The 22,430-nt window shown below is 41.8% G+C and overlaps 1 protein-coding gene across 2 annotated transcripts; it reads left to right on the top strand.

Annotated features, from left to right (window-relative positions):
* Nucleotides 1-3,426: 3,426 nt before the first annotated feature.
* On the top strand, nt 3,427-21,981 carry KHDRBS1 (KH RNA binding domain containing, signal transduction associated 1). 2 transcript variants are annotated; one of them, XM_075264701.1, is made up of 9 exons: nt 3,427-3,628; nt 12,590-12,717; nt 13,567-13,683; nt 13,788-13,934; nt 14,424-14,542; nt 17,942-18,137; nt 19,671-19,738; nt 20,668-20,726; nt 21,383-21,981. In XM_075264701.1, the coding sequence occupies exons 1-9, from the start codon at nt 3,526-3,528 to the stop codon at nt 21,475-21,477; spliced, it is 1,032 nt and encodes a 343-aa protein (XP_075120802.1). In that variant the 5' UTR covers nt 3,427-3,525; the 3' UTR covers nt 21,478-21,981. The 2 variants fall into 2 exon arrangements, with proteins under 2 accessions (XP_075120802.1, XP_075120801.1); XM_075264700.1 differs by having other exon boundaries at nt 14,400-14,542.
* Nucleotides 21,982-22,430: the final 449 nt, after the last annotated feature.

Raw genomic sequence — 22,430 nt, 5'->3', positions numbered from 1 at the left:
TAGTGTCACTAAGAGTATCAGGTGATAAAATCAGAAGGGTAATAATCCAAGGGTTCCACATTTTACAGAAATAAGCAAGTGAAAGATTTCCAAGTGCAAATAGTTTTTCATAAGAACACTGAGAAGAGACCATTTCAACCAGGGAATTATATAGAGGACGTAGGAGGTACCTCCAACTCCTAGCTATCAGTGAGGTAGCTGATGGTAAAATATGGCAAGATAGTAATCTAATGTCAGGGGTATCATATCAATATCAACACACAAAAGGACCAGTTCAGTGAAGGGACTAATCGAAATTAGAATAAGGTCAGAAACAAGTGAGAACACTTTTTTTTTTCTTTAAGAAGTCATGAGCATGGGGCACGGACAAAAAATATTTAGGAGGGTGCCAGGGTGAGCACAGGTGTCTCCAACATGTGCTGGAAGGGTCAGGAAATATACGGGCTAAATTACTTGGAGTATAATTCCAGCTACTTGTAGTTATGAGTTTGTAATGAGACTCTAAGGCCTGGTTCACATCTGCGTTCGATATTCTGTTTGGAGAGTCCGCTTGGGGAATGGAATACCGAACGCATTAAAAAGTCCAAGCGGACACACCGGACACAGATGTGAATCAGGCCCAAGAGAACTATAAAACTATAGCTGAAGTTTGGTTAACCGTTCAACAAGAACCCTCTTCCCCCTCCAAACAAGGGCTAGGCCTTCTGACACAGGGAACTAAACTATCATAAAATCAGTTATTTTCAGTACTCCAAAAATAGTAAAATGTGCGCCCCTTCAGAGGTACCCTTATGGCAAACAGTTTACGCTGCAAGTGTCCACTATATACCGTAATATCCTCTGTATTTAAAGAGGACCTTTCACCACTTTTGGGCACATGCAGTGTTATATACTGCCAGAAAGCCGACAGTGCGCTGATTTCAGCGCACTGTCAGCTTTCCCGATCTGTGCCCGGTGTAAAGAGCTTACGGTGCCGGTACCGTAGTGCTCTATGGTCAGAAGGGCGTTTCTGACCATTAGCCAGAGACGTCCTTCTGCCTCGCGGTGCCTATCGCGCTGTGCTGTGGAGCGGGGAGGAACGCCCCCCTCCCGCTCCTGATAATGCTCGTCTATGGACAAGCTGTGTGAGCAGAGGGAGGGGGCGTTCCTCCCTGCTCCACAGCACAGCGCGATAGGCGCCGCGAGGCAGAAGGACGTCTCTGGCTAATGGTCAGAAACGCCATTCTGACCATAGAGCACTACGGTACCGGCACCGTAAGCTCTTTACACCGGGCACAGATCGGGAAAGCCAACAGTGCGCTGAACTCAGCGCACTGTCGGCTTTCTGGCAGTATATAACACTGCATGTGCCCAAAAGTGGTGAAAGGTCCTCTTTAATTCATCCTTCACTCATGACCAAAGGTGTATTACATACAATATTGAAAGGTCTTAGTGCATGTTGCATTTTATTAAGAGTATACTAGCAGCCATAAAGGCTAGCAGGGGTTGTTGTTTTCAGTGATAGAGTCTCTCAGAGAGTGGCGCACTTGGAGGCTTTAAGGGGCCTTGTAAATTGTTCAGGATAAAAGACACCATTAAGCTTTTATCTGGTGATTTTTGATAGGTCTGTGATGGGTATTATGGTAGCAGAAAGAGAAATGTCAGCAACAAATCTGTGTGAAACCATATTCTTGTTGTTACTGTAAAACACAGGGCTGACCTGTCTAGGTTTTGTCTTAACCCCTTCCCGACATCCGCCGTAATAGTACGACGCATGTCGGGTGTGTAACTATGATGACCGCCCGGGAGCCGGGCGGCCGCCATAGCCACTGGGTGTCTACTGCTTTAAGCAGTAGACAACCGGCTCTAACGCATCCGATCAGTCCCTGGAACGATCGGAGGCATTAACCCCTCCGGCGCCACGGTCAAAGGCGCCATTTTCCCGGCGGCGCATGGGCGCCACCATTTTGCCGGTGATCGCCAGCTCCTGGAGCATGCTCCAGGGCCGACGTCACGTTGGCATGACAGCCGGGGGCCTTTACAAGGCTCCCAGGCTTATCTGCAAGCTCTTTCTTTTGCAGGCTGGTCTATGCAGCCTGCAAAAGAAAGGATAATTTTTTGCAATGCATTAGCATTGTAATGCATTGCATTAGTGATCAGACCCCCTGGAGTTCAACACCCCTAGGGGGTCTAATAAATGCAAAAAAAAAAGTAAAAAAAGTAAAAGAAATATAAAAAAATATAAAAAGTATTAAAAATTCAAATCACCCCCCCTTTCCCTATCAACACATATAAAAGTAGTTAAAAACTGTGAAACACATACATGTTAGGTATCCCCGTGTCCAAAATCGCCCGCTCTACAAATCTCTAAAAATATTTTTCCTGTTCGGTAAACGCCGTAGCGGTAAAAATAGTCAAAAGTGCCAAACTGCCGTTTTTTCACTGTTTTGATTCTGAAAAAAATTTGAATAAAAAGTGATCAAAGCAATAACATTTCCCGAAAAAGGTAGAACTAAAAAGTACAACCGGCCCCGCAAAAAAAGACGCCCTATGCATCCCTGTACACTGACGTATAAAAAAGTTACGGCTATCGGAATATGTTGACTTTTAGAAAAAATGTTTTTTAACAGTTTTGGATTTTTTTTAAGGGGTCAAAATGTAAATAAAACCATATAAATTTGGTATCCCTGGAACTGTACTGAAATACAGAATACAGGGAACATGTCATTTTGGCTGCACAGTGAACGCCGTAAAACCAAAGCCCGTAAGAAAGTCGCAGAAATGCAGTTTTTCTTCAAATCCAACCCATTCAGAATTTTTTTCCTGCTTCCCAGTACATTATATAGAATAATTAATGGTGGCATCATGAAGAAAAATTTGTCCCGCAAAAATTAAGACCATATATGGCTCTGGGAGCGGAGAAATAAAAAAGTTATGGGGTTTAAAAGGAGGGGAGTCTAAAACGAAAATCAAAAAATGCCATCGGCGGGAAAGGGTTAATGGACTACATCCATTTTTCCTTCCGAGTTGTATGCCTACATTAACATGATCTGAATCTGGGTGTATTTTTCGTTAGATTATGTAATAACATAGTGCGTAGTGATGTAATTGGTACAGGCCATGGGAGCGCCTCTCACATCTTCACTGCAAACAATGCTTTACCACGTGGTATGCAGTCTATAGTGGCGTCCATCCCTAGCACCGGAAGTAGCTAGTTTACTTTACTGCTATGGAGTAACTCTCTGTAAAGGTTATTTGTTTGAAAATGTCTCTATTGCTTCCGACAAAGAATGGAGACCAAATTATCTGGCAATGAATGACAGTAGGCACGAATGGCCCACCTAAAATGGCTCCTATACTTGGGACATTAGTGCTCGCGCTCTGTGGATGGTAATCCATAGACCCTTCCCAAATCTAGGCGTTTGCCGACATCACTTCCGCTGGGCGGGTCACCCTGGTTGCTTTTATCTATTGGGGAGGATTCGTTCGGCTTAGTCTGAGACCAAGATTCGGGTGAAGTTACGTGCAGTGAGTCCTTGAAGAACCATGGAGACTACCACCACCGAGACTAAGTACCTGCCCGAGCTGATGGCGGAGAAGGATAGCCTGGACCCGTCATTCACGCACGCTATGAGCCTGCTCTCGAGCGGTTAGTAGTCCTTGGAATATGTGGCGGGGTTTGTGAGCTGGAGATATGGACGCGCGTGTGTTCTAGATTGAGGGCGGGAAGTGTATGGAGTGTACTGCGGAGCACTTAGCCTGAGTGTGTATAGGGGTAGTAGATCCGTAGGAGGTGTGAGCCTGTACCCGGGGGGGAGGAGGGGATGGGGCCTCATCGTCACTTCTTGGCTCTGTAAGCAGTCTTACACTTTGTAGAGATGTGTGAGGAGAGCTCCGGCGCCTATAGCTAGAGTCTTGTCTGGTGGCGGAGCCCGCGTTGCTGCCTCTATTGCTCGGCATTGTTCTACTACACGCATGGATAGCGGCAGGCGCTCCTCTATGGGGGACTGACTACTCCATGCACTAGGATGTCCTTATATCGGTGCGAGGACTCCCCTTATGTGCTGTAGTCAGTGTGCGCTACTGAACCTCTCGGGATCACATGCCTGGCTCCGTATCACTTTACAGGAGAGGGATGGCTGCGCCCCATCCATGGTGGATAAAGCAGATGGCGGGTTCTGCTAGGATCAGCTCATAGGCTGAGTAAGTCACCAGTGGGCCTAGGAGACATTCCCCAGTACAGGAGATCTCTACAACTATCTTTTTTCCTCTTTGGTATCAGTTTCTGTGCTGCTAATGTAATGGAGGACCTCTTTAGTCTTTTTAGCCTGATAGCATTGCCATCTCTGATGTTTACAAGGTGTGATCTTTACAGGGCCTTCCACCAATTCCACTTTTTACCCTCTGTTGAATACTGATGCAAGTGCAGATAGAATTTTTTTTTTTCAAGCCACCACCATTCCCAAGTAATAAGTGCAGTTAGCTTTGGTGCCTGATGTAATATTTAAAGGGATAGTCTAGCAAATAACAGGTTTTTGTGGCCAACCCATTTAAGCCCTGTATTGTCAGTGGCAGAGTTGGGTGGGGGAGGGGAATTTGACTCAGAGCTCCAATCGGAGGCAACCAGTGTCAGAGCTCAGAACCCCACCCTTTGTCTGGGTCTCTTGACTCCTCCCCCATGACAGTACAGAACCTAAATGGCATATTGGGCATCAACTATAACAGCATTGATTATTCAAGATAGTTGGGGGTTAGAGGCAAATTTCAAACTGTAGAAATTCTCACCGGCTGTGATATCCTGGTTCCCAACGCTGAGGCCACAGATTGGCCTCCTGGTCACGTGAAGAAGCTACTTCTGCTGGAAGACAACAGAGATGTCAGACCGGGTTGTGTGGGGAAGCACTAAGGAAATGTGATTGTAGGTTGTTTTTTTTTTTTTTTTTTTTAATTTGCCACCCTGGTAAAATTAATAATTTGAATGTCCATATTTGCCTGGATACTCCCTTTAAGCTGTGTTTATTATTTCAGCTGTCGCACTTGATTATGTGGGTATAGTCATAATTATGTGATCATGTGCCATTGTGTGTGGCAGCCTAACGTTTGACTCACAGGACTGAGTCCAATCTGGGTAAACAGCTACATGTGGTTCTTTTTCAGACTGAAATTAAAATCACAACATCATAGATAAGATTAAATAAACTCCCAGACAGCCAGTGTGCTACTGTAGTGATGAGACAAAGCCATCAGCACAGTATTGATCTGTTCATTCAGGAGTTCACTGAGCCATAATCCATTCACATGCTAGTGGCCAGTCCATTAAATACAGCTCACAAGTGAAACACTGTCCTGTGGCTAATAACTTTGGGCTAGTACACACAAAGCAGCTGTCACTTGGCAGAATATCATTAACTTTTTTTTGAATGTATGAAGTGGTTACAATATGTGGTGGGTGGGGGTCTTCAGGTAGCTTATTACCTGCTGCAGAGACATGTGGCCATTTTCATGATTATTGAAAGTGCTTTCACACAATCTATCAAATATTGCAGTCCAGAATTCTAGTGCCAAAATAAAGGTGCAAAAGCAGAGATTTGTGTGTTTTGTTGTTTTAACTTTGTACTTATTTGCTCAAATTGTCTTAACTTTCCTTTATTACTGCACCTCTCATTTCATTCTTCAAAAGTGGGTCTTGCTGTTACCATCTGCAGTTGTGGAATCCCTTGAGACTGGGTTTACATGCTGCTTGTTTTGCATAGAAGTGCATGCAGTTTTTTGTGATGAGGAAAAAAAGCTTAGCAGGTGTTCACACTACCATTGGAAGTCAGTTATGATTATTTTTTCATGTATATCTCTCTGACCCGATCATAACGGACACTAACTGATGTTAATGTTTTCTTAAATGATCCATTCAGTGGATCAGTTAAAAAGATGCACACAGCACACGCTGAACATTTTTTCAGCATGTGCAGAAAAAAACGGACAGAAAGAATCATCCGTTGCCATCCATCAGATGTTCCTGAGTCATAGACCTTAATGTTAAAAATATTGGAAGGTTCACATGCGTGTGACCGCTGAGGCCAGTCATCGATGAGCCTGAATGTCGCTACCTGTGACATCACGGGTCCTCTTCCTGAGGCCAATCGGAGGCTTCAGCACAATGCCGGAAGAGACCCAGGAGCGCAAACAAATTGGCACCCATGGTGTGACAACGAAGCAACTGGGACAGGTTGAGTATTTTTTATTTGTTTTCCACTGCCCCCAACGTATTTAAACTTTAAAAATTTAGCTTGAACCACCCCTTTAATCTTTTCTAATGGCTGTTAATAATGGACATTAATAGTAGTGTGAACACCGCCTTAATTTCATAAATAACTACACAATTTTGTGGATAAAACTGCTGTATAACGGCATTATTACGCAGCCAAGTAACAGCCACTTGGTTCATTCTTCCACCAAAATGATGATTAACCTCAATAATACATTTTATTTCTATAGCGCCAACATATTCCTCAGCACTGTACAATTTGTTGGGTTCAAGTACAGAGAAAGAGAGATATTAAAAGATGTTCAATTCACACAATCGCACTGGGGGCCCTGCTTGCAAAAGCTTACAATCTGTGGTATAGGGGGAGAGACAGGTAGTGGGGCGGCATCAAAGGTAGCATTGCTTATACAGTGGTCCAGATGTTTTTGTGATAGAGGTTACTGTCATTACACCTATATAAAGTTGTATGAGCCATCAGTAGTCCTTTAATGTACAGATGGTGTACGAACAGGCTGAAACGGCATCATATTTTGTGGGGTAATGCGGGAGTGTTAACAGAGGAGGGTCTGATTTAGGGGTTCTAACTGCAGAAGGGTTTACATTAGGAATTGTGATAGGCCTGTCTGAAAAGATGTGTCTTTAGTTTGCGCTTAAAGCTGTAGAAATAGTGTTAATCTGATTGTCCGGGGTAGAGCGTTCCAGAGAAGTGGTGCAACTGGGGAGAAGTCTTATATATGAGCGTGGGAGGTTCTGATAATAGAGGATGTAAGTATTGGGTCATTGAGTGAACGCAGAGCACGGGTTGGCCGGTAGATAGAGATGAGCGAGCAGTATTCAATCAAATACCTCCCTACCATAGGTATTCGTGTAAGCGGCTGAACACCAAGAGGTTAAGCGCATTGAATATTCGATGCACCTAACCCCTTGGTGTTCGGCCACTTACACGAATACCTATGGTAGGGAGGTATTTGATTATATACTGCTCGCTCATCTCTGGCGGTAGACAGAGATGAGGGAGGAAATGTAGGGAGGTGCGGCATTATGGAGAGCCTTGTGGATGAGGTTGATAACTTTATATTTTATTCTATAATGAATAGGCAGCCAGTGTAGTGACTGGCACAGACCGGAGGCATCGCTGTAGCATCTAGACTGATAGATGAGTCTGGCCGCTGCATTCAGAATAGATTGTAGAGGGGAGAGTTTAGTAAGGGGAAGACCGATTAGTAAGGAGTTACAGTAGTCAAGGCGAGAATGAATGCGCAACAATAAGTGTCTTTAAAGAGGACCTTTCATGAGGTTGGGTGTTCCTCCCTGCTCACACTCTACAGCGCGATAGGCGCTGCTGTGGACAAGGACGTTCCTGACAGACTGTCAGGAACGCCATTCTGACTGTAAAGAGCTACGGTACCGGGACCAATAGCGCTTTACCGGGGCACAGATCGGGAAAGCCGACAGTGCGCTGAATTCAGCTTTCCAGCAGTATATAGAACTGCCTGTGCCCAAACCCATGAAAGGCCCTCTTTAATGTATCTCTGGTAAGGAAAGGGTTGATTCTGGAGATAGTTTTTGAGGTGGAGATGAGATGACATGAGCGTGTGAGTGACTGGGTGAGGAAGTTGGCATCCAATAAATTCAGTCTTGATAGATGCAGCTATGGCTAGTACATGGAATCAGAGTTGGATAGGAATATGGTGCATATGACATAATACTGTAAAGGGAGTCTGCCATTGGTGAAGTACATTATAGTAAGTTAGGTCAGATTCACCTGATTGCAACACCCCTTTCCCCATGAAAATTCTTGCCTTCATTGCTGAGAGATTCATTTTGAAATATCCAAATGAGCAATCATGGAGCACCAGATTAACCCTTTCCTGTCCACGGTACTATTATGGCTAGATTTACTAGATGTCTGGAATTTAAAAATGGCGGCCACTCAGGAACCAAGCAGCTGCTGGGTCTCTGTTGTATTCTCCTCGTTGCTAATGCCTGTGATCAGTGAACGCCATACAAATAAAGCCTGTAAGAAAGCTGCACAAATCCTTTTCTCAAATTCCACCCCATTCTGAGTTTTCAGCTTCACAGCATATTGTATGGAATATTAAATTGGAACCATTACGGAGAACAATTTGTCCTGTAGATGTTAAGTCCTCATATGGCTCTTTGCTCTCCACACTTCTCATTTGCATTTTGGAAAATGAGTATCTCTGAAATGGAGACATTTAGGTGAGCTTAACCTATTTATATTGCTGGTTTAATATGCTTCACCCTGGTGACAAACTCCCTATAAAAGGGTTATCCCCTATCCATATGATAGAAGATAACTTGCAGATCAGTGGCTTCTAACCGATCAGACCTTAACTGACTAGGAGAACAGATGATTTCTGTCCTCTTCTGAATGGAGAGTTGGTCAGGTAGCATGTGCACCACCTCATTCATTTCCATAGGAGCAGTAGAGATGGATACAGTACAGTTTATCTTGCTTTTCCGCTGAAAGGATTGGAGCAGTGCCCAATAGGGCATGCTCAGTAAAAAGCCTGATGTGAAGTCCCTATAGCAATCAGTTGGTAGAACAGTGAGTGACTAGGCATTGCAGGGGTCACCAGTTCTCCACAGTGAGAGCCTCTTACCATTGGGCAGAGGATCCACTTCTATAATCAGAGAGCCCCTAAAGTTTACACTCTCAAATCCACCATTTACTTGTGTTGTACTGCTGACTATTGTCAATGCTGAAACCTTTCTGCCAGATGTAAATGAGTAGTCACAGAAAGATATTTCATTTAGTTCTGAAATCTTCTTTTTATTGGTAATGGTACACACAATCAGTATGTGTACAGTCTGTCTGCTGTATGCTTCTAGTCAAAAATGGCATTACGTGACTTGTTTGTTGATCATATACCCAATGTGTATTCACAAAAACCCACCCCATTTACTCTGAGCCGTTCGGAAGGTTCAGTAATGACCAGTCATGTAAGCGGACATGTTTGGATTCAGGTTAAGGCTCTGTGCCACATACTATAGAGCTGCCGCTGACTTCTGTAATGGAAGGAATGTCTGTCTAATCTGCTGTCTAAACAGTCTGATCGGATCCGTTTGTATTTTTAGCCCCCTCGATGCATGACCTGAACAGGTTCTTAATGTGTGCTGATATTTCTTACTCATGACTTTTGTTTAGCTCCAGCCCGAGTGTCTCTAGTGTTCACGTTGATGCTCTGCACACAGCACCGCTCTGTTCTTTGTGTGTGTGAAAGGCTGCCTAAGCCTCCATGATGATCCCCCTCCCCTCTTGGAGCAGTTGTTCTTTGTCTGAGATCTGTGAGCATGTGTGGCCTTCTTTCATGGCTGGTTAGAATGGTAGTGTATATTCTGTACGTTCTTCTGAGGTGCCTTGTCTTCCACGCAGTTAGTGAATTGTATTTCAGAGGAATTATTTGTATGATTCTGAACTGCGTGACTGTCTTTAAATTCAGAGCAGTTTTATTGCAACATTCACGCTGGCTATGTAGGGAAAGTCAGTATTAGACTGTACCTAGCACAGACTGCACCATGATAAAGCCTGAACAGCATAAATCACTACAGCTATTATTTATGGGGGAGGGTCTGATGGAAGATCGGGTTCCTTCATGGGGATGGGCAAGTGCAGATAGTCAACACTTACAGCGACTCAACCTTTCAACAAACAATAGTACAGTGTATGGACAAGAATAACACTTTTTGTCTATTACTTGGATCTTGAATTTTTTTTTTTAGACTACATGGCTAATTCTCAAATATCCATGCATTGGTGGTTGGAGACTTGCTGCTGTGATGGCTCCCATATACTGTACACTGTCTGTTCCAAACACTGGAAAATAATGGGGATTTACAGAGTAGATATGAATCAGTTAGAGATATAGTAGATATATATATATATATATATATATATATATATATATATATATATATATATATATATATACACATATACACACACACACACTATTTTCAGCTCTAGGAACATGAGCTACATGTATAGCTGTTTGGACCTCCAGCTCCTGCTCACTACTTCTCTCTCCATATACTTCTATGTAATTGAACGCCTGTGAGTTCAATGCCTCTTGCTAGCTTGAAAGAAAAAGTGCATGTTTTATTAGGCTATTAGGATTATACTATATATTGTCAGTTTTGGATGTACTTGGCACATCAGGGCACATTTATTTAGTTTACATGAGACCTGGTATAAAGATCTCAAACCTTGGTTTATGACTCTTTAAATGCCAGCTGTGACAAGGATACATATAACTGGAGGGTTTTTTGTGCCTCTCGCACTACTTTCATGAAAGTCTTGTAGTGGTTGTGGTAGAGTTAATATAATTTACACAAGTTTACGTCACAAGGGATCACTGAAATCCTGTAGTTGGTATAGATTCCAGCACAAACACTCAGCCCGGCAAAGGAGCTACTATAAATAAGACGAGGGTTATGAAGACTGGCTTTCAATACACTACTCTTCATAAATATACCCCATTGTTAGGGCATTAGATCAAAATCTCAATGAATTCAACATTTTTATCACGATCAACAAATTTTAGGACACTCCCCTTTTTACTACTGGTTCTTATTTTGCGCCACTGAATTTTGGTATCAGTTATTCACATATTGGAAGTTGAGTGTCTAACTTACAGATACTGACGTTGGCTAAAGGACATGTCACTATGAGAACAGGAGAGGCGGGATGCAAAATTGATTTTGGACAAATTCACAACAATTATTGGACTGACTTTTGAGAAGTTATTGTTGAATTCCCCAAACCTACCCATGATATTTAGAAGGTCTTGTGTTTCCTTGGAAGAGCAACTTTCTTGGCTTACTGTAGGTGGAGCAGACCTCCATAAGGAGGAGGATGTGATGTCTCAGATCTCCTCTTCAGGGACATGTGCAGTCTCCATCGCTCTGGCAACTTATAGGGGATGTTCACTAGTTACTATGGCCATAATCCAATGTATATCTGAATTTGGTGTACACTTGTAGTTTGCATTGTGTATGATTATACATGTAAGTATTGTGTTAATTTGCTCTTCAATTAATCACATTTGCTAGGGAAGGATTTGGCCTTGTCTCCTACATAATTCTCTAGGCACCAGATGATTCTTGATGGTATTGTTCTTTACAATGTTTGCATGTCCTGAGGGTGTTTTTTCTTAACGTTCCTGACTGCATTTGTTTGCATAGTGTCTCATTAGAGTTTACAAGATCATCACACTGAGCTCCTTCTGGCAGCAGTCTTATTTCTTTGAGTGTTGTTGGGGGTGGGGATAAATAAAATTAATCTAGAAGTAAAGTGAGCACCTATTTGATGGTTGGCAATAAATGGCTCTCCTAGAAGATTGTAGAAACTTGTTTGGTTACCATGGCAGTCTGGAGCCCAGGTGCCCTGTAGTAGTATAATAGTTAAGCCGTGTCACGCTCCCGAGCTTTTAACCCCTTCCGACTCAGCACCATACTGTTACATCACGCTGAACATATAGTTAACGCTCAGCACTGTAATTTGACACTCTTAAGGGGAGGTGTGTAATATATTTTTGAGGTTTTTTTTTCCCCGACATGATCCAGACAAAGGGGCGAGTACAAAAAGGCGCAGTCTTCCTCTGCTGCTGTCCATTGCTGATATTTTTCTGCCATACTGCCAAGAGTAAGTGTACAATAGCAAGTAGCTGAAAAAAGCTCAGGTAATCATAATATAGGACAGTGGTGCCTAATCTTTGGATGCATAACCCCAATCAAAGGCCTGAAGAGGACAGGATGTCCCGGAATGTTGAGTGTAACTTTGTGTAAGACTCACCTCCCCCTGGGCCCACTGGTGCACATGCTGCAATGTTCTGCTACTGATTCTACTGCTACTGATGATGACTTATCACCAGCCATATTGGGACTGTAGCACAGAGCAGCCCAGTGTAGTCACCACTGATGGCTGGCAACCTCCCCACCCTGGCAGTCTTCACATGACCTACCAATTTGAGAACCACTGATATAGGAGATCCCAGTCCCCTGGATTGCAAATAACACAGGTAAAACAAAGGGAAAAAAAAAAATCTGAGTACAGTCAGGAAAGCTGCTTGCGGTCTGTGAACAATATTCCAATCTGCATTCATTGCAACAGACCTTGCCCTCTCCACTAGTCAAAATACAGTAGGATCACTATATCTGTGAACGGACCTTGCCTGTATGAAATGAGACTAAGTTGTCTGAAACGTTAGTGACCATTTAAGGTACAAACTTTTATGCCTGTATTTTTCCCTGCAACTTTGTTCATATGTGATTTAGCCCATTCCATGGCTTTCTGTATAAAGGATTTATTTTGCTTTATTGCAGAAATTGAACGTCTAAAGAAAGGAGGTGAAGCAAAAAAGGATGAAGAAGACACTTATTTGGATTTGTTTTCTCATAAGAACATGAAGCTCAAAGAGCGCATTTTGATTCCTGTTAAACTGTACCCTAAAGTGAGTGATCTGGTTACTTGTGGTGTTAGTTTTTGTAAGATCGCAGGATTTACTAGAGTTGAAATGTTGTATGTATAGGAAATTACTACAAATAAAACTACAATTTACTATGAGTGATTCTGCGAGTAGTTAGGGCAGACCCCTGTGGTTGCTTACGCTGGTTATACCTTTAGACTGCAAGTATTCTCTCAACAGTTTATCCCAATGCTTATCAACCTTTATAAACTTGAGGCACGCCTGGGGAGATGGGGGGTGGAATCCTTGTGGCACTCCTACCACATGCCGCTTAACTCCCTGCATGCCGGCATTCCTATGGATGCGTGCCATTTGAAACTGCCATTTCGAATAGTACTCGCTCATCTCTAATTCATACCCTTGCTTCTCTATTGAGCTGTACACTACTTATCGCAGTATATGATGTGTCTTATGAAAGATGAGAATATCTTTTCATATGACACCAAATGCAAGCTTCTAAGTAAACTTCTTCATTTCCCCTATATTACACACAAGCCTGTGTACCATATAAAGTGAGAAACAAGGAAACTAAAAAAAAAAAAAAAAAATTACAAAATTTGACACATTCTTCTAGAATCCAGTTCTTTGAAAGTTTAGTTTTGATTTTAAAAGAAACTTGCAATCTAAAAGGGATGAAATGTATCACAAAATAGGCCTGAAAATCTTCTACCTTGCGTTCTTCCCTATGTCTCTGTTATATACGATATTGATTGATATGAATTGTTTGCTTAGTTCGTACTTTAGATGCACACCACAACTTTCTATCCTAGCCGCTGACTTGCTAGGCCTTGTTTGATTCCACATACAGTATTTGACTTATATTTCTATTTCTAGTTTAACTTTGTTGGCAAAATCTTGGGTCCACAAGGAAATACCATCAAGAGACTACAGGAAGAGACTGGAGCAAAAATTTCTGTACTAGGGAAAGGATCAATGAGGGATAAGGCCAAGGTACCTTTTTTGTGTGTGTTCTAATAACTGTCTTAGTTTTTATTGGTGCTACAGTACCTCAGACTTTATTTTAAAACAAAAAAAAAATCACAACCTCACTTTAGGAAGAAGAACTGCGCAAGGGAGGAGACCCAAAATATAGTCACCTAAACATGGACCTTCATGTTTTCATTGAAGTTTTTGGCCCACCTTGCGAGGCATATACCCGTATGGCACATGCTATGGAAGAAGTCAAAAAGTTCCTGGTGCCGGTATGTAGACTTCTGTTTTGGCATTGATAATGTTTCTACTTGTGATATGCAGTGAATGAATCTCAATATTGTAGCAAAATATTGTAAAAGGCTGTTATAACGTTGCATAGTATGGAAATACAATATCAATGCTCCATGCTGCATTCATACTGAATTTAGATCACTTTTATTTGTTTAAATGAGGTGGTTTCTGAACATTTATGATGGGTACGCTTTAAGTATATAGGACAGTTGCTAAAACAATCCTTTCCTCAATGCTTTTGCTTGGGAAAGTTGTGATCTCCCAAAACAAGTATTGCAACTCTGGCAATGCCATGAGTCCAATACTCCTAACTTGCCCACAGTGGTGCAGGTAATGAAAAGGAGAGATCTGATCTGGACGTGCTTGCTGATTTGTCCTTTTTCTTAAAATGTACCATATTTTAATTGTCAAAACCCCATGTATATGTTCACGTTTGCTCACAGGATATGATGGATGATATTTGTCAGGAGCAATTCTTGGAGTTGTCGTATTTGAATGGAGCCCCACCAGAGACAGCCCGTGGAGGAAGAGGAGGACCAGTTCGTGGTAGAGGAGGACCACCATCTGCTGCTGCTCCACCGGCAAGGTAATATATATTGAAATTATTGTGTACTTTAAATGGATACTAAAAACTGAAAAGGGAATGATGCCTTGTATATTTTATCTGAGAATGTTTCTTCGGGGTTCTAAACAATTGCTGCTTTTCTAATTTGACTTTCATGTTGGGTAATTGTGAAATAGGATGTAAGGACTTTACCCTGGAGGTGTAATGGACTGTAGTGAAGGGCTGGTGGCGGCACTCTATGTTGATTTGAACTTGCTAATGGCTACCTACTGAGCCAGCTCTCCTCATGGACTGATCCAAATGTTGTGATTTACCTCCTACTTTGCCTTCCTCTACCATTAGCAGATGTATTAAAATAAAAAAAAATTGTTAAACTTTTTATAAAATGTACTGTCTGCACTCGTGTTTATCAAAGTATTTACTATAGAACAAGTACATTCAAAGCCTATGGTGAATACTACGTAGGGAACAGAAATGGGCATTATGGGCCGAGTGTTATTACAGTTACCTAATCTGCTGGCACAGAGTGATGTCTATATTATATACTATCCTGCATGCAGGTCCGTCCTGTCTACGACTATCCTTTGTCAGTAGCACAATGAGCAACTTATCAGCACTGACTGAGGCATTTATTGCAGTTACAGGGGCCTGCTGAGATATCAGCACTTGGTGTCTGAAGTGGTTAGTAGAGAATGCAGCTCACCAGTTCTGCTTGCAGTGTAACCTGTAATAAAGACCAATGGTTCATAGGTGTAGGGTGTTACAAATGTTCATGCATAAATATGTTGTATAGGTGAAACTTAAAGCTTATCATTCTTGGGAATGTCCACTAATATGTTTAGTCTCTTTCATTGTAGTCTCTAATGCAATCAGCAGGATGCCCCCAAGACAGCATCTATGGTTTATGCAACTAGTCTTGCTGAGCAGTCCATTTTAAGGCTGTGCAAGTCTTCATCTGTAGTGTCCTCTCAGGTTTTTGTGCTGCTAATGGCGCTCAGCACATTTGCGTTATTCCCTGAGGTGTATATTAAGAGCTGCTACCACTACTGGTTTCTTTCCATTTATCTTGTCAGAATTACATGTAAAGTAGAAAACTGACTCGGACGAGCCCATGAGGCTCTAGGACAGGGGTAGGCAACCTTTTTTGTTCGTTAAAAAAATAATCAGGAGAGGGGCTTGGGTGTGTCGGTCAATAACGTTTAAGACTGACTTAGTCATATACTACATATACTTAGTCATATGCCACAAAGTTGCACACAAGATGCTTCAGGACACATGCCTTTCTGCCTTTTCCTGGGACTCACCTCTACTTTTCTATTAGGAGCATTGAATTAACATGTTCAGACCCAAATTAGTAAATGTGTTTGTCAAAGGAGCACTATATGGCAGCACCCTTTTGGTGGAAATACACTATGTATCTGGATGCAGCTATATTCTTAGGCCACTGGAACTTTTACATAGATGTAGAACTACGTACATATGGTGCGTTTTTGCACAAAAATAACTGCCTGTGTTTTTGGTGCAAAAACAGACACCGTTGTACAGTATTATGTGCCATAGCTACAGTCTTTCCATGAAAATAAGACAATGTCTTATATAAAATTTTTGGTCCTAAAGATATGCTATGTCTTATTTTCAGGGGATGTCTTATTTTATTTTTGTGTGCTGCTGCCACCACTGTGCTACGCCGAGATGTTCTTGCCACGCAAGAAAAACAATGCAGCCAGCCGAACACTGTGTGCGGTGCTCCGTGTGCACAGGAAAGCCTGCTGCTGTGATATTGTACGTTGTATCCACTGTTCCTGCTGCTGTGGGATGAGCTGGGAGAGTCAACTCTGAAACTGGGCAGGAGACGGAAACCTGCAGTCAGTTTTCAAACCCATTCATTTGAATGGGTTTGGAAACTGTCCGGCCGTGAGTGCCGGTGAGCGGTTTGTGCTCTCCATGGCGAAACTGTCTTTTTTTTTTTTTTTTTTTTCTCTATATATATATATATATATATATATATATATATATATATATATATATATATATATATATATATATATATATATATATATATATATATATACCGGACACAAAGTTGGACATGCAGGACTTCGTGTCCGGTTAAAAAAAAAAAAAAAAACCTGTTTCGCTGCGGAGAGCACAAAATGCTCCTCTGCGCTCACGGCTGGACACTGTCTGTCGGGTTTCAGTCTCTTGTCTGCAGAAGACGGAAAACCGACAGACTGAGATCGGGCGCAGATGTGAACGAGTCCTGAGTGTATGCACAGCGAGCAGGCATCTCTCATCTCATCCTACAGTAGCAAGAACAGTGGATACAACATATTGCAGCGGTGTGGGCATACTTTTGCACGCGGAACATCGCGCATAGTGTTCAGCCGGCTGCAATGTTTTTCATCATACAATCTTTGCGCAGAAAGATTATTATTGGGGGATGTCTTACTTTCGGGGGGGGGGGGGGTGCCTTATATTAAGCAATTCAACAAAACCTCTATGTCTTAGTTTGGGGGGATGACTTATTTTCAGGGAAATGGGGTATTATACTGTGGAGTCTTTTCAGACCCCAGAGTGTAATAAATGGAGGGCCAAGAGAGGTGACAAACATTAAAGAAGAAGAAGAAAAAAAAGTGTTATTCGTCTCTCCTGAGTGGCTCTGTTCTTTTAACGCTTCTGCCTTATCTCAGCGAATGCTGATTGGGTCTCAGGCAAAGGCCCCACGGGACGATCCGCAGCGCTAAAGCTCTCCGGGAAGAATCGTGGCGGGAACACATCACGGTTCTTCCCACAGCGCCTTGAACAGATAGTTCAGAGTTTTCCTTCACAGACTTTACCATTATATCTGCGGGAAAGCTGCTGGTGTTTCCGTAAATATAATTGACATGCTGCGATTTCCAAAACCGCACCAATTTTGGAAATCGCTGCGTGTCCGTGCTGTGGTTATTACCGCAGAGTGGGCACTTTGCAGTTATTGTAAAACGCTGTGATTTTTCCCACGGAGTTTTACAGCCTGTGGGGCCCCAGCCTAAGGGTCATGGCGACCACATTATGTGTAATAATGCTGACGTGACCTTTGAGACCCGATCAGCGGTCTCTTACTGCAGGCTGAAGCACCGAAGACAGTAGGGTGTTTTTCCAGAGCACAGGAGAGGTGAGTATTATGTGTTTGATCACCTTCCCTGGGGCTCTGTTTGTTATATTCTGGGGTCAACCACCAGTAGTGGTAAACACTATGAAATCCTCTGTGGAACAAACAGCAATTCATTTCCACTGAGGGTTTTTTTTTTTTGTTTTTTTTTTCTAGAATAGCATGTGCTATTAAATGAGACAAAGGTATCTGAGAAGTTAATGACAAGTTATGTGTATAGCTTAGTGTGTGATTTTTTTTTTTTTATTTTTTTTTTTCTCCTTTTTTAGAGGAAGAGCTGGCCCTATCCGTCCTCTTGTTCCAAGGGGAGCACCAGGAAGAGGAGCCATTTCACGTGGTGCCAGTGTTAGCCGAAGTGTGGCACCTACATCTGCAGCTAGGGGGGCACCTTCTGCTAGGGCTCGAGCTGCCTCAATTCAAAGGATTTCCCTGCCGCCACCTGCACCTGAAGCCTATGATGACTATGTAAGTGAATGACTAAGTTGTCACTTATTGTTTACTGTGCAATAACTCTGTAGTATGGTGCATACTTGAAAATGGGTCTGAATTCACCTTGGCACTGGTTAGTCTCAGGCTGTTTTTACATCACTGTTTGTGCCTGGACAAATGGTCTATATACTGGATGGAGAACACTTTGCTAGAATTGGCTGAGCTGACATGCTCAGTTTATTCATCCGAGCTCCATTTGAACTGCTAAGGTAGCGTTCACACTATCGTTGGTGTCCGTTATGAAGGTGTCCGTTTAAAAGAAAAAAAACGGACACCTATCATAACGGACACTAACTGATGTTAATGTGTCCGTTTTTTTAACTGATCCATTTAATGGATCAGTTTTAAAAAAAAACAAAAAAAAAAAAAAAAACGGACACATTAGTATCAGTTACACTAGGTTCACATCTGCGTTTGGGGTCTCCGTTCTATGGTTTCCGTCTTCTGCATGCCAGAAGACGGAAACCATAGACCGGGTGCGGCGGTGAGCGTTTTAGGCTCTCCGCCGCGAAACCGGATTTTTTTTATCCGGACACAGAGTACTGCATGTCCGACTCTGTCCGGATTAAAAAACCCGGTTTCGCGGCGGAGAGCGCAAAACGCTCACCGCCGCTCACAGCCGGACAGCTTTCTCACCCATTCAAATGAATGGGTGAGAGTCTCCTGCAGGTTTCCGTATCCTGCCTGTGTTTTAGGCAGGAAACCTAAGTACGGAGTGCCGGGCCGCAGATGTGAACGAGCCCTTAGCATCAGTGTCAGTTTTTTATACTGTCCGTTTTTTCTGAGCATGTGCAGAAAATAAACGGACAGAAAATAACGGACTGTAACTGATGGCCATCAGTTACTGTTCGTTATATGTCCGTTGCCCATAGACCTCAATGTTAAAAAACCCGGACAGAAAGTGTCCGTTTTTTCAAACGGACAAAAAATTCTCCATGTGTGATTTCTCTGTCTGCTTGTAAAAACGGACATGGTGGTTAACGGACCCTTAAGGACATAAACGGACAACAGATGAAATCCCATTGAAATGAATGGAAATTATAACGGACACAACTAGTGTCCGTTGCTAAAATCTTGAACGGACAGTAGCAACGGACACTGCAATCGGACACCAACGGTAGTGTGAACGCCCCCTAAATCTGACCAGTAAATGGATCATTTTGGGTCTATTCACATCTGTTTAACAAATGCAAAAAACTAATACAAACAGATGGTTGTTTACATAGATATCAGCGTACACCACGTTTGTGTTTGTTTTTTAAAGAGGAAAAAAAAAATGTGAATGGGAACTGGGTTTCTAGATCAGTTGTACACTCAACAAGCACAAGAACAGGAGTGGCTTGCATCCCAGTCTGAAGGGAGCTCTATCCACACACATGCTCATCTTTGTTTCAGTGCTATGGGACTGTTGGTGACTCCAAAATGCATAGTAATTTGTAGGTTCTATAGTAGTGATTGTCCTTGTTTTATGAACTATTTTGTTTAGAACTTTTTTTTCTTTTTTTGCAGGGTTATGATGATGCTTATGCAGAGCAAAGCTATGAGGCGTATGAGAGTTATTACAGCCAGAGCCCCGGGTAAGCTAATGAAACTTCGTAGAGTTCTGCTGACTACTAACATAGTGTTTCATGTTGTAGGAAATTTCCTTCCCACTTTATGAAGAATAGTTTTACTAAGGATTAGACAAATCTAAAATGAATTCCTATCATTGTACTCTTTAATTGTACTCACTGTACAACTTAAATCTCTGCTGTTCTATCAGTGATTTACTGCTTTCCCTCAATATGGATATCACTGATAAGACCATCTCCTTGACTTAATAGCAAAGGAGCCAGAGGTCGCAATTAAGCAATGACAGGTTATATTGAATCTTTTCCCACAAATTGATATATTTGCTCGGCGCCTTCTGCTCTGTCGTATTGCCAGCAGATTGTTCTTCATTTTTAATGTGATCGTTTCCTTTAGTCTGTCTCCCTTTCAGGTTAGGGCCATGTGGGCTGTCAAGCAAAGATTGCACTTTCACTATGCTACTTCACCTCATCTTGTGACTGTAGGGTTGCTGCAATGGTACTGCCAAAATTGCCCCATGGCCCAAAGCTGGTCTACTTAAACTTTCTTGTTGGAGGGACCTGTGTGTTGTATATTAGGCTGGGAGAGGTCGGAGAAAAGCAAGTTTTAGCCAGACAAACCCCTTTAAGATTTTATCCAAGAATGTGAATGTGTACTTAATTAAAAGACAGATCTTTGAGTTGCTGGTGTTTAAATTTATGCAAAGCTCCACTATTTATAACTTGAATACATCTGCAGAGACTGGTTATGGCTAAAGTACAGTGATGGCATTGGCCACTGTGGCCAAACGATGCAGAAATCCCCTTTTACAACTCTATAGACCTTTGTTTTGCTTTCAGAGCAACATTAAGTTAATATCTGCACATGTGGAAAAGTTTTGGGGGTTTTTTGCCAGTAAATCCACTAAGGTATTAATGTATCTAATTTCTCTTTTTAGCGATACAGAGTATTATGACTATGGTCATGGAGAGGGCCCTGAATCATACGAAAGTTATGGTAAGACTTGTGTGTTTTACAAAAGTATCTATTAGAAATAATCTCCAGGCCTTCCCTCCCCGTCTCTGATTAGGAACAGATCTCTCACGTCAACTTTCTCTGTTTCCTTGATCCCCCTGAATGCTATTCTTTACATGGAAATCAAAGGAGGTTCAGGAGATTTAGCAGGGGGTCCTAATGAACCCCCCCCCTTTGTGTCGGATTGTGTCTCCATATTTACTTTGAATTGTTATTGTGTTGCTGTTGTTTTGTCGATTGTTTGATTTTATGAAACGAAAATTTTTATTAACAAATTTATCTGATTAAAAAAAAAAGTAATCTCCAGAAATGTGCTGCTTACGCTAGGTTCACACCTGCATTCGGGTGTCTGTTCTTCAGGTCCAGTTGGAGACCCAAAATACAGAAACGCAATCTGCTTAAAAAGCGTTTACCCATCAACCCCACCTGAAAAATGTGGACTGAAAAGTCCTGCTCGTATTTTTCGAACAAAATGAGGGGATGAAATTATATATACATAAATATACTTATGGATTGGTTAATTTGTGTAACTTTTCTCACCCCCTCAGATCCCAGAAAGCTGGCTTTTATTTTTTTCTCCTCTCTGTACCTTTGTAAATTGTTAATCTTTATAAACTTGTTCCATGTATTTCTTACAGGACAAGACAGTTGGAATGGTTCTCGGCCTTCCTTGAAAGTACCATCAGCCGCTAAAGGCAGTTCCTACAGAGACCACCCATACAGACGCTTCTAAGACTGCTACTTCTCCAATTATTTCTGATATCTTGTGTCCAAGGACTTCTGTTCCTTATCCCACAACACAAGTAAATTCTCTGTGCTCTGTGACTCCTTTCCTTTCCCATTCAAGCTCCCTTAATCCATCTTGACCTTTCCCTCATAGAACCGCTTTTAAAATTGGTGAAAAGAAAATATCCATTTGAGGATATTTAGAACCATTTTATTTTCATTGTTAACAAAACACAAAACAAAAAAAAAAAACCCTTTAAAACGTAAGTGCTTTTCATGTAAGATGCGTTAAATAGTTTGCTAAGTGACTGTTTGAAGGTTTCTAACAAAAAAAGTGTAGTGTTAGCTGTAGAGTCTGTCCTGAACTAAGCTGCATTTCAATATTCCATTTTTTTTTTTATTTGATCTAAAACGTAACTAGCTGTAATATTGTTTGCTGTTAAAACTCCAAGCAGTTGACTTTGTAATTATAATCCACTTTATGTTATTAAACATATGGACAAATCTCGTGTTAGTGTTGTCTTAATTCACTTGGACTCAAATAGGGTGTTAAAAAATAAAAAAAAAAGTAAAAAAAAAAAAGCCAAATTGCACATTTATGGCTTTGACCAATGCAATCAAGCCTTGTGAACTTTTTGTAGTGTTCTACTCACAAGAGGTTGTTAATTCTATGTAAATGGTGAAATGTCCCTGCCTCAAAGACTGTCTGAGATTGCTTTATTCAATATGAAGTTGAAAATGTTAGTGTAGACAGTCACAGGTTAAGTATTGTCTATATTGAAAAAATAACTCTAATTTCTACTCTCCACAAAAAAAAACCTGGTGTGAAGTACAACAAAAATTGCACCCAACCTATGTAAGGCTTGCTCTGTGGATCTAGAAGTAGCAGTTTACTTGGGCCAGGTACCTGATGGCCTGCATAGACAGTGGTTTTTAAAAAAAAAAAAAAAAAAAAAATTT

This window comes from Leptodactylus fuscus, chromosome 2 (assembly GCF_031893055.1).
Source record: "Leptodactylus fuscus isolate aLepFus1 chromosome 2, aLepFus1.hap2, whole genome shotgun sequence".
Taxonomy (NCBI): domain Eukaryota; kingdom Metazoa; phylum Chordata; class Amphibia; order Anura; family Leptodactylidae; genus Leptodactylus; species Leptodactylus fuscus.
The sequence above is the reverse complement of the archived record's forward strand: the minus strand, read 5'-3'. Positions and strand labels throughout refer to the sequence as shown.